The sequence below is a fragment of the Gouania willdenowi genome, chromosome 22 (genome assembly GCF_900634775.1).
Source record: "Gouania willdenowi chromosome 22, fGouWil2.1, whole genome shotgun sequence".
NCBI lineage: Eukaryota > Metazoa > Chordata > Actinopteri > Blenniiformes > Gobiesocidae > Gouania > Gouania willdenowi.
Window position 1 is genome coordinate 22665930 of NC_041065.1, and position 12052 is coordinate 22677981.

Consider the following 12052-nt stretch of genomic DNA (forward strand, 5'->3'; position numbering starts at 1 on the left):
TGCGCATAAGCAGTGATGAACCTCTATTTGGTGCACAGGAGATATTTCATTTGAAACGATGCACAAACTGTAATGGAATGTTTCCATCACCTGCAGAGTTCGTTTTACCTTCTTACCTTATCGTCATTGAATGTCTTTTCACTATGCCCTGTGGATTAACTGTCATCTGGCCGTGTCAGGGTTAGGCCGATTTATTCTCTGCCATATGGGCACAGACATAAAGACAAATAATTGTGAAATGTGTCCAGGGATAATGTTTTTTTTTTATTTTAATGTATTGATTATTTAAAAGGGACAATGCACATTAATAAACAGACGTGCTGTAAATGAGCCAGAGTTAACCAAAAAATGCTGGTTTTCATCTGGTGTCCCTGGCCAGATTTTAAAAGGCAACTGATAAAGCACCAAGCCTGGGCTAAAACTCTCAGAATTACCACACAGTGAATTACAACTGGAACAAAGTTCAAACAAAAATAGTTAATCCACACTTAACACAAGAGAAGCAAACGATGTACAATAATCTATATACGATAAAATAAAAGGCTGTCAATGTTAACAAAATGTGTGGTCAGGAAGCCATATATTCATTTGTCTCCAGTGAATATTTGTGTCTGTGTGTTTCTTTCCTTACATTAATATGTTGTCCACCTAATATTTTTTTTTTTTTTTTGCTTGAATTTCAGTGAATTTGCTGAAACCTGTACTAACACTGTTTGTCCAGCAGGGGTCTTACCATTGTCATGGGAAATTGTGACTTACCACTGAGCTCAAACCTGAAAGTACATCATGAGGCAAAGTGACATATCGACGCGCATGTGACATCCTTACACAACAACAATAATGATAATGATAATAATAATAATAATAATAAACACCAAGTGGTTGGTTTTTCCCTGTCCATCCTAAACTTTCCCACTCCCCCCTCTTCTACTCACCTTCATCATTGCCACCCTTTACCAACTCATCCACAACCCCCACCCCCTCCCCCTTCTTTCATCCACAGCTCCCTCTGTTGATCAAATGCATCTGATCTCATCAAAGCAGACCCTCTGCTCATTCAAGTCCCAGCAGACAGCCTTCTGGCTCCTTTACTAAGCACTATTTCACATTCATGTTTGAATACCGTTGATGGGACGGCATCTTTTGTAGACTTTGTTTTTTGTGTGATCGTACACTAAATATTTCAGTTTATTTTTATATTTTTCTGTTATTTACATTTAAAATTTAAATTCTCCATAATGATTCCCATAAAAAAAATAGTCTAAGTAATATTCATTGCCAATTGGTTTCTTTAATTTAAAATAGTGTCACTAGTTTACATATTTCCGTGATTGCCTCTTATATAAACATGGCGCACCTATGTTATAAGTGCTTAAGGAAAAAAGGAGAATCTGGTTCACTTGTGCTCCGCTTGTGGTTGCGTGTCCGACTGACAGGGTTGTGGAGCCCAGGGATAACCGGGGTGGGGAGAAGGAAAAGCAGACCTGGATGATCTTGCAGAAACTCCCTCTGACAAACTTGTTGGCATGCTTAGGGTTTGTGTTAAGTTTTAGGTGTGAAGGAAAAGAGAGGAACAGCTGCGTAAGTTTGGGATGTCAGTTTGTACAGGAATAGTTTCTTTCTTTTTAAAAAAAAAATAAGAAATGTGTTCCACTCAGAGCTGTCAGAGGTTATCATATTAAATAACAGCCCAGTTTTGTCATCAGAGAGATGTGTGTTAAATTTAACAAAACGTATACACTGGTGTGTTTTGTGCAACCGCTTTTCAGCACGTCAAGCTGCGTAAAACATGAAGAAATGAAGGCATGTGGTGCGTAATGGTGAGCTACTCCAGTCCGGATTTTCCATGCGAGGCGCGCCGGAGCCCTGAAGGTGGAAAAGCTGGTAGAGCCCGCTCTCTCTCATGCCATGCACGGCCACAAGGGCTCCAGGAGACGCTGCTACACGCTGTACATAACCGGGATGGAGGAGAGGCGGAGGTGGGAAGGGAAAAGTTTCGTTTAAACCTGGAGAAACTTCTGAAACAAAGCCTTTCTGACGCACTGATTTTCCAACCTCTACAACAAGAACAAAGCTCGTCTTTTCCTCAGACTTTTATCTCCCAGTCTTAGCTTTTTTTTTTTTTAACCCCCCTGTGGTGCTTTCTGTGCGCAAGGCTGGCTGGGTGATCGCTGTCACTGTGCGTTGAGATGTTGGAGTGACCATGGCTGCGCAAGTGGCATCGGCTCCGACCAGGACCAGTAATAAAAACAAGAAATTATCCGGCGGGTTGGGTCCGGAGCTCAATTCTGGAAAATCCGGGGGAGGAGGAGGAGGATCTGGGAGCGCACAGCGAAGTGGACCGATGCTGGGAGATGGGACTCTGAATAATGTAGACCATCACCGCCGAAACGAGCTCAGCAGCATGGTCCATTCAACTTCCAAAGACGAGCACGACAAGGCTGGGAATAACCACACGTCTGTGTCGGCGTCGAACAACTCCAACACTTCCTCCATGGAAGCGGCTTTGATCGCGAACCACAAGCTGAAATGTGCGGGCAGTGGAGAGCCTCCTCAGCCGCAGCAGCACCAGCCGCAGTTCGGCCAGTTTGCCTCTCACCAGCCTCGGCAGGTCCAAAGTAACAACAACGGCCAGGTGGTCCGAGGGGATCGGAACATAGACCACCAGCACCAGGGCGGAAAGGAGAACCTGCTGGGCGGCCAGGGGGAGCCCCCACAGCAGCACATGGCAGGTAAAGGTGAAGTGGACCTCACCTGTAAACCATCAGAGAGGATGATGGGCTCCAGGTATGAGCAATCAAACTCCGGGTTTAATAACTACTACCCTCCAAGGCCGTGCTATGACCAACATGGCGGGCAGCAGCAACAAAGCAGTGGGATGGGAATAACGCACTCCTCGGCTCATAACAGCATGGAGAACTCCCACGAAGCGGGGTACCACAACAACCAGTACAACCAGTTCCCTGGGTACCGCGCGGGCTATGGCGGAGGAGGAAGCTACGGTATGATGAGCCCCTCCGGGTGCCGCCAACCTGGCAACACGATGATGGGGGGCAACTCATCAGCAAGCCATGCCAAGTCTCCCCTGGGGGCTTCTGGAGGTTTCCAGCGGTTCCAGCAGGGACAGACCCAGCCGCAGCAGCAGCATCCATCAGGGGCCACACCGACCCTCAACCAGCTGCTGACCTCCCCCAGCCCCATGATGAGGGGCTATGGAGGGGCTTATCAAGACTACAGCAGCGGGCCCTCAGCCCAAAGCGGGTTGGGCCTGGGTAAGGACGGGGGGCCACAGTATGGATCAGCTTCGGTCCACTGGGGAGCGCAACAGAGGAACCATCCGCACTCAATGAACCCTGGAAACGGAGGGCCAAGCCTCAGCAGGACGCAGGTGAGTTTAGGAAACTTTAGCCCTTACTTTGTTTCTTTATTATGCATTATATGACATGTATGTGTGTGGACTGTGTGTATTCATAACAGGGAGACGATGCAGAAAACTAACAAGTGTGTCAAAAACCCTAATGTGGTTAATTAGCTAATTTGGCACACCTGTAGGGAGAGCGGCCAAAACAAACCTAGCTAGAGCCTACAACTTTATGTTGATTAAAGCCACTGTAAATAACGCTCCTGATTCCAATGTAACAACAAAAAGGTTTAAGTAAAGTCGTGTTTATTATGTGTTTTTATAAAACCTGTTCTATTGTATGGGTCACTTCTGTCTACATGATTTCAGACACGTTGCCGCGTTGCTTTAAAATTAAATTATTAAATTAAATTACATTTTTGTAAATGAATTGATGTCAAACCGAGTAGAACACAGTAAAAAAAAAAAAAAAAAAAAAATGATTTGGCTGCTTTGCGACATAAAACGGACACTGCGGAATAATAATGACTGACAGTATTTTATTTAACTACATCCTGATTTCATCCTTGTTGGTTGATATGGGATGCGAACCGCAGGTGAACAGACCAAGGATGCTGACTCCAGACTGCTCTCTGATTGGCTCTTTGTGACCCCGCTGTGCAAAAAAAAAAAAAAACCCTCAGGGATGTTTGGCCATGAGATAAACTGATGCTACATTCACTTCTTCTGGGAATCTACTTCACATGCAAAGAAAATTAATCACAGCAACTCAACTTTCATGCATATCTCCCAGTAATCATCAAAATGAGCGTTTTTTTTTTTTTTTCCAGCACATAATTTTAAATTTAATGTGTGGCAAATTTTTCAGAGCTGTTACAATTATAAACAGCCTGTTGGAAAAAGGACACTTTCACAGATATTAAAGGATAACGTTCCCCTTATATTCCCAAAACTCAGTCCCATTTTTCCTCTAAAAACCCTCTGAAATAGACTTTCTCTCCTGGGCAAAGCTACAGCTGGGGTTGAATGCCTTCCTTTAGGACATGTTAAAGGCAACAGTGGAGGAAATTAACCAATGACATCTACGTATTTGAGTCCTTCTCTTCCTGTCCGGGTTAAAACTCTGCTGCTGCATCATCTCTTCAGACCCCCCCACCCAGAAGAAGAGCAGAACTCCGAACCCAAAGCATCCACTATACTGTGGTTCTCCTGAAGGACCATTATTCTGCGTCTGTTTTCGATGCACTGAATTATGCGCTCTGTTGGATGCCACATCTGGATGACTGGAGGGCGAGGTGGTTGAGTGCAGCTTTGACTGCTTGTGGAAAACAAAAAGAAGTTCAATTGCGTACATTACTCCAATCAAAGGGGGATCATTGGTTGGATGCTGAGAAGATAAGGAGGATGTTTTACTGCATGATGGTTCGCTAATGTGTATTATTAGAAGAAAAGTCTTTACTCAATTCTTAGTCCCTTTGACTACATTAAAATAACTATTCTTTTTGGAATAACAAATGGTTTGTGCTGAACTCGAGATCATCCAAAAATTCTGGAAAAAGAAAAAAAAAATACACAGGATAAGTCTTTACAATTACCATTTTATTCAACATTTTTTCTCTATTTTGACAGTTTCTCACTTTAGGAGTAAGTGCATTTGCTTCTCGGTTTTTTCCCCTTACTCCACCAACATTTCAGCAGTACTATATCCACTCTACAAAAGCCCCATGTTTAATTCATATTTGGAGCAGCAGCAGCAGCAGCACGGCTCTGCTGTGCTCTGACAGGCTGTGTGAAAGAGGCGAAGTGGTGTAGTGCATAATACTGCCTCCAAATTGGCCCCGTGATATGACTGCGCTTCACTTCAGAGTGCGTTTGGTCGAAGCACGCCTCTGTCACCTGTTGGCACAGTTCCCCCCCCCTCTTTCAAATTCAATTTCTCTCCCCACTGCCTCTCTTCTGGAGCACACTGCGAATATAACAAGCGTGCCTCATTTACACTGCTTCAACACACAACAAGTTAGCTTCTCTGGCCACTCAGGGGAAAAAAAAAATTGTGTGTGTTGTACCTCAGAGATGCATGTGATACTTAAAGGTGTGAATCAAACATGCTCCATCAATAAAAACAGCTCTGTCCTAGTTCTTCTTTCTACCAGCCCAGTCTGTGTGATTGAAAGGAAATGGAGCAATGCTATCTGTTCTGATCATCCATGTGTCTGCATGTAAATCTGGGACAAAATCTGTCTCACAGCGAGTGACTTTTTTAACATTCGGCATGTGTAGTCTGCACTTAGCGCTCGTAAAAAAAAGCACACGTGCACTCCTAATGACTTATTTAGGTTTACATCATAAATGAAACATTGTTTTTCTCATTCTATACGTAACAAGCCTGATTCAGTGTGTTATCCTAATCACAACGCACAAGCACAACAATGAAAGCAATTAGCAGATATTAACAAGGGCCTTGTTTACAGGCAGAAATGTAACGTTACTGCGAAAACTCCAAAAATCTAACCCAGTAAAATGAATGTGAAGGGATGCAGTTACCACTGTTTGATTATGATGCTCTTTGTTTTTTTCCTTCTTAGAATGGAAATCAAAGCTCATTGGGTCTCTATTTCAAAGTCTATCAGTCCCTTCCTTGGTAATGTGCTTACCTTGAAATGATCCCTACTCGCTAAGCTCTCCAGTGCATACTGTTTACATTTCTCTCTTATGAATTATTAGTGTGATATGAACAAAGACTTTATAATGGGAGCAATGCATCAATGTCACTTTGTATTATGCGGCTATCTCACGGAGCCTTGTGCATAGCGATGGGCCCGACTGTAGCTGCAGGGGTTTAATTTAGGGAACACATTCTGCATTAGACGGACAGCCCATGGGGTCTAGACAGGAAATGGACGTACACAGTCCAGCGTGTGTGTGTGAAGGTGTGTTTGCTACATTTTCTTACCCAGGGTGCGTTTGGATTTTCTGTGTCACTCAGCTGTGTTTCCTGTGTGCAGGTTAAAGTCTCTTTATCAGCACTAAGCAGTCCAAGCTCCACCCCAGCCCATTTTTTTTTTAAAGTACCCCTCTACTCACCTTTCCTCCATCTCGAGCTTTCCTCCTGTCAGGTGTTAGTCTGTGTCGTCTTAGTTTACATCTTCGTTCTGGATGCCCGACACAGCGTTGATTAGCAAAACCAGAGAAATTTTAATTTGCTCTGTTGCGTTCGATAAGGGCCTGCACAGCGTTTTTCATCTTCTTTGGATGAAACACTTAGGTAATTGGCAGACTGGGGTTATCCTTGGTCTGCATGCGGTTTTAGCAAAACACCAATTAATTCTGATTGGAAAAAAATATTAAACCACGAAAACAGGCTTGTTGCATGAGTGGACCTAAGATTGGTTATCATTAGGTGGCAAATGTGATAATTCATGCTTTGTTTTACTGTTATTTGGAGTGACTGGCCATAGTGTATGTTCACAGCTTCCCCAGAGCAATCTCAGAGAAATTAAATTGTTCACATGAGAGAATTTGGCCTCTTCCTGTGGATAATAAAGTCCTGGATCTTTTTTGATTCGATCATCTTTTCAGTTTCATTTTATCCCCCTTATTTTTATGGTTTTAAGACAAGTTAAATGTGAATCAAACATGGCTGAAGCATAAGGCAACAAACTGCCACTGTTGCTTTTTCAGCTTCGCCCCAAAGCAAAAGAATTAAAGTTGTTGAATCAACAAGGATCTGAAAAAGCTGAATGAGCACGTTGCCCTCTCTCATAGACATCTCTTCACATAAACACATGCATGTAGTTTTAGCTGCTTTCCTCTCAGTGTGAGTCAAGACCGAGGCGACCACTGGAGGGCCAGAGATGGAGAATTGTGGGCGATACTGGAAGTGAGTCACATGGAAGGCTGCTGACTTCTGAGGAATGGGCCTTAGCCGAGCAAAGCGGAGAGAGAGTCAGTGTGAGCTCTCAAATGTCAGCGTGGTTAAAATCTGCTCCCTCCGGATCTCACCCTGCCTCAGCCCGGAGAATGATTCAAAGAAAAAAAAAAAAGTATTTATGAGTTGTCGACCTCCATCGTGCAAACGTTCACACACAAATAATGTGATTTTATCTCCTCTTAAAGAAGAAAAATCTCCTCAAACTCCCCCCAACACTGTAATGTAATCGTCACCACTCTGACCTTCACATTTGCAAATTAGCCACGTGGATTTGTTGAATGGAAGGACTTTTCTTTATGTATACTTCTCCTGATGTTTTCTCCAAAATGTTCACCATAATTTCCTCTTCTGCCAGCAGATGGTCTTCTCCACTCATTTGCATTCAATCCCTATTTGTTCTTTCTGTATTTCTTCTCTAAATATGCATTCCTTCTTTTTGAACTTTGTTTACATCTCTGGCTTTTGGAAAAGAGTGAGATGTCCTGAGGGACGACTTAGCTCAGATATTTAGAGAGCTTGCATATCCTATCCAATACTAATACATAATACTGATCAAATGTGTGCACAGCTCACCAATAGAAATAAACTTTCTCCATCTGAGTTCACCCCTGCTTTTCAGCAAAGGGCAATAAAATGAAATATCCATGGACTTCCAGAAAAACCCTGATTTCCTTCAACAAATGTATGAACTTGTGGAGTTTTAAGAACTCTCAGTCAATCTTTACTATTCATACATAATGACAGGTTTCATCTTCATTGCTCTACTTCAATAATTCTAGGTTTAGATTAAAAATATATAATATGAGGTTATGTAAACTATATGTATTTTCTATTGTCATAGATTTTTGCACATTGTATATTGTTTAGTTCCATAACTATTAGCGATGTCCCGATATAATAATGATTTTTTTTTTTCCACTTCTGATACGATAACGATATTACAGCCTTGTGTATCGGCGGATACCGATATTGAACCAAAGCAATATCTGCACGAGTCATACATACTTTTATTACTTATTTTGTCGTGTGGAATGTTAGAAAAGGCTTGATCAAGTGATGTCACTCAAACAGAGAACAATAGTCAACAACAGTAGGTATGATAAAAACTGACCCATTTATTATTAACCAATTGGTTACATACATTTTAACCTTTAACATAAGATCTGCAGTATTCTACAATTGAATAAAAATAAATAAAAAATAAATTATAAGACCAGCGCCAACATTAACGTGCTTTACAGCCACCTACTTTGTTGGAGTGTGAACCACAGTCACCTATGGATAGAAGTGCTGGAGTGAAAATATTTATCGTAGCGCATATATCTGTGATTTTTAGATGCAGTCAGATAAAACCCGATATTCGTTTTCTGGCTGATATCGGACTGATATCCGATGTCTATATCTATATATTGCCATATATGCTAAACACTGTAAATATAAATGAGGTAAATGATTAATTTACCTAATCATCTCTAGTTTTATATAATTTTTTGAAAAAAAACAAAGAGCTGTGTGCAATCATTCGACTTCCTTCATGTACGAGCTACATACTGCTGCCGTGATCTAAACAGCCTGTGAGAAATTCATTATCATCAAAATCATCATCATCATCATCGGCCTCATCTGTCACTTTCTACATCAAAGCTTGTGCTCTTCTTCTACCTGTCTCTACCAGGCTACAGGCTGAGCACTCCGCTCACACGTGTGTTTTGAGTTGATCCTCATCAGCGCTGACATGTAGAGATCATTTACCCAGCTTTTAAAAAAAGAAGTAGAAAACAACACAAACACACCAAACACTACCAGCACGCTGCTGTCTGTCGTCAGTGAAGCACCCACAGACAAAAATAGAAAAACGATTTGACGCAGGACAACGCGTTGAGTTTTGTGTTAATGAGATTTGTCTGCTCCTTTGCGTTTTCTCCTCATTTTGCTCTGATTCTCTGTGAATTTGTTTATTTCTTCTTTTTGCTTTCTTCAGATATTGACACACAGAGCAGAGATATGGTTACATCAACTCTTTTTTTTTTTAATTTTTGACTTCTGGTCCCCACAGAGTTTCCCTCAGATTGTTGATGGTTCATAGCTTGGTCTTTCTTTTCATGTCTGAACACAATTGTGGTTTTGTTCGACAGATAAAAAATGCATGTTAGTTGGAGGCTAGGTTCTGTGTGAGTGTGTGTGAGAGATCATCTCTGTGGTCTCACACTGAATATTATAAATATTTGATTATTATTGGACACGTGCACTTGCAGCACTTGTAGACTTCACACAGAAAGACTTAAAGGTCCTTTAGTTTGAACCGGGAACTTTTATGCTTTGAGGCAAATGTTAAAACCTCTGCTGAGAGATTTTTTGTATAGTTGGAAGAGAAAGGGTTTTTAATGGGTGTAATGTATAAAAATAGAAAGATTTTTTTTCTTCAATTGATAAATGCATTATTTGAGAGGCCGGAGCAGGTCGTTCAATAACTGCAGAGTTCGTGGTTTGAATTGTACTCTTTCCTATTGTTGTTGTGTCCTTGGACAAAACAGGAAAGTTAAATGTGACTATAAATGAGATGGTATTTGTGGATTTTGGTTTTGGTCAGAGAAGCTGCCAGTCGTTCTTCATTGATATGGTAATTGATATGAAGGAATATATGGATACTTGTACACTTATGGTCACTCCTGTCTGAACACTTAAAATGAGGTCACTGGGATGTCTTTGCTGTAAGATGAATTGCCTCTGATTTTCCATGATCATTGAAAACAGACAGAACACACAGATTTCATGTTCTGAATTTAAAAAAAAAATCAATCTGACATGGAAAAAGCTTTTTTTCACTTTCTCTCTCTCTGTATTTAAAATCTGGCCGCAACATGACATGGAAATGCCTCACCTTCATGTTTTAGGACAATATCAGGCATCAACACTCTATTTTCCACCGAAAAACTGGTGATTTAATGTCTAGAAAGTGTGACAAATGGATAAATATGTCCAATTCCACCTATAACCCTTTCAAAATCTCTTGCTGTGTACGTGTAATGGATTGAGTAGTGATCATGTTATCATCAGATTGAAAATTAATGCAAAGCTTCATCTGATGTGTATTTTTAAAGTGTTGTAATGAACAAGCGATTCAGGTTATTATGACTGCATTCAAACCTGAAAAGGCTCTGGTACAAAGACAGTTTAGCTGATGGTGTGTTAGTTTAACCTGTGGTCTTTTTAGCTGGTGACGCATCATTGTGCAGGGTTTCATACAGAACGTGAGGGGGATTCACTGCGTGGCGGTAATTAAATGTTTCACAAATAATGATATTGCACCATATCATGCATTTCCATGGTATGTATTAGCATTGTGGCTAACATTGCTCTTGCGACGTAATCTCAATCAATCAATCAATCAATCTTTTATTTGTATAGCGCCAAATCATAACCAATGGTATCTCAAGACACTTTACAGTAGGGCAGTCTTAAGGACGGACTCTTCATTTTATGGATACACACATATGCATATATACGTATATACACATACATATGTATCCCACACCCAACATGAATTCATCATGGCGGCAAGGAAAACCTTCTGTTAAGCAGCAGGAACCTTGTGTGGATCCCATTCCTATGATGAACAGCCATCCACGTTATGCTGTGTTGGGTGTGTGCAGAGGAAAAGGTGGAGACAGAGTTGTTGAGACTCTGTAACTCCACACTGAGGATCCCACGGACCTGCAAGACAAAAGCCAGAAGGAGTACAGGAGCAAACACACAAGGGAAGAAGCAGACATAGAGGGAGTGTTAGAGAGAGGAATGGGACCCTCTCCGGTCCCTCTCTAAATCTCACGTGATTTCAGCATAAACTTGATTAACCCTAGCATGTTTGCTAGTTTAACAGACATGGAAGTCCTTTAAACAGTGAAAGATGATGAAACAATAAAGTCTAAAGTGACACAGAAATGGTTATACCCTGAAACGGAATTTAATATATATAATAGAAGGCACCGACAATATCCAAGCAATAGGTGACAGGTAGTGACTATATTTATTTATTATGGGGGAATTTAGTCAAATAATTTGAGAATTGAGCAGAATTTTGGATTAAAAAAGGGATTATTTCAACAATTTGAGAGTAAAAATGATGTTGTACAAGCATAAAAAAACCGCAAACCCCTGCAAATATTGTAGAACCCTTATTGAATTTGTCACAAAATCAATGCAACTCCATAAAACTGTTGAAATGTTGTGTTTTTGTTTTTTTTTTATAGTGCATTATGTTGCATGGATGCCAATGTTTATGTTTGGATATGATACAGTGGTTTGAAATTGCTCCCAATTTCTGCTTAATTTCATTAAAAAATTCCTATGAAAAGTTACTATTTTTTAAATTTTGCCAAAACTCCCTGTCCTAAATTCCAATTAAAATTTGCCAGATATTTTAGGCTTCTTTGCAACCCTACTGAGATATACACAAGTAAATTATTTGGTAATTTACACAATGATTCATGTTTTCTCAGTAATTTTTACTTTCTTTTTTTGACGTTCTATAGGGCCTGATTTGAAACATGTGCTCTACGTAGACCACGTCCTCCTCTCTGCATGGATCATACATGCAAACAAGCTTGTGGATATTGAGCACTGGTTGCTGGAGTAGCTGCATGTGTGATGAGAAGTTACACTGGGAACCACTCAGTTTGTTGTTGTGTGTGTGGAGCAGGGAATCGAGTCTTGGCATTGCTCTCACTTCTTTTGCCTCTATGATAGGGCCAGACTTGTGC

General features: G+C 40.9%; 1 protein-coding gene across 8 annotated transcripts in view; it reads left to right on the forward strand.

Moving 5' to 3' along the window:
• Positions 1-1858: 1858 nt before the first annotated feature.
• The window catches only part of arid1b (AT-rich interactive domain 1B), a 230419-nt gene continuing 220225 nt past the window's right edge, over positions 1859-12052 (forward strand). For 6 of the 8 annotated variants that reach the window (XM_028438181.1, XM_028438183.1, XM_028438185.1 and 3 more), the window contains exon 1: positions 1859-3388. In XM_028438181.1, the coding sequence (XP_028293982.1) occupies positions 2204-3388 (1185 nt within the window). In that variant the 5' untranslated portion in view covers positions 1859-2203. The remainder of the gene's footprint in view (positions 3389-12052) is intronic. The other 2 variants (XM_028438186.1, XM_028438188.1) reach the window with 1 other exon arrangement.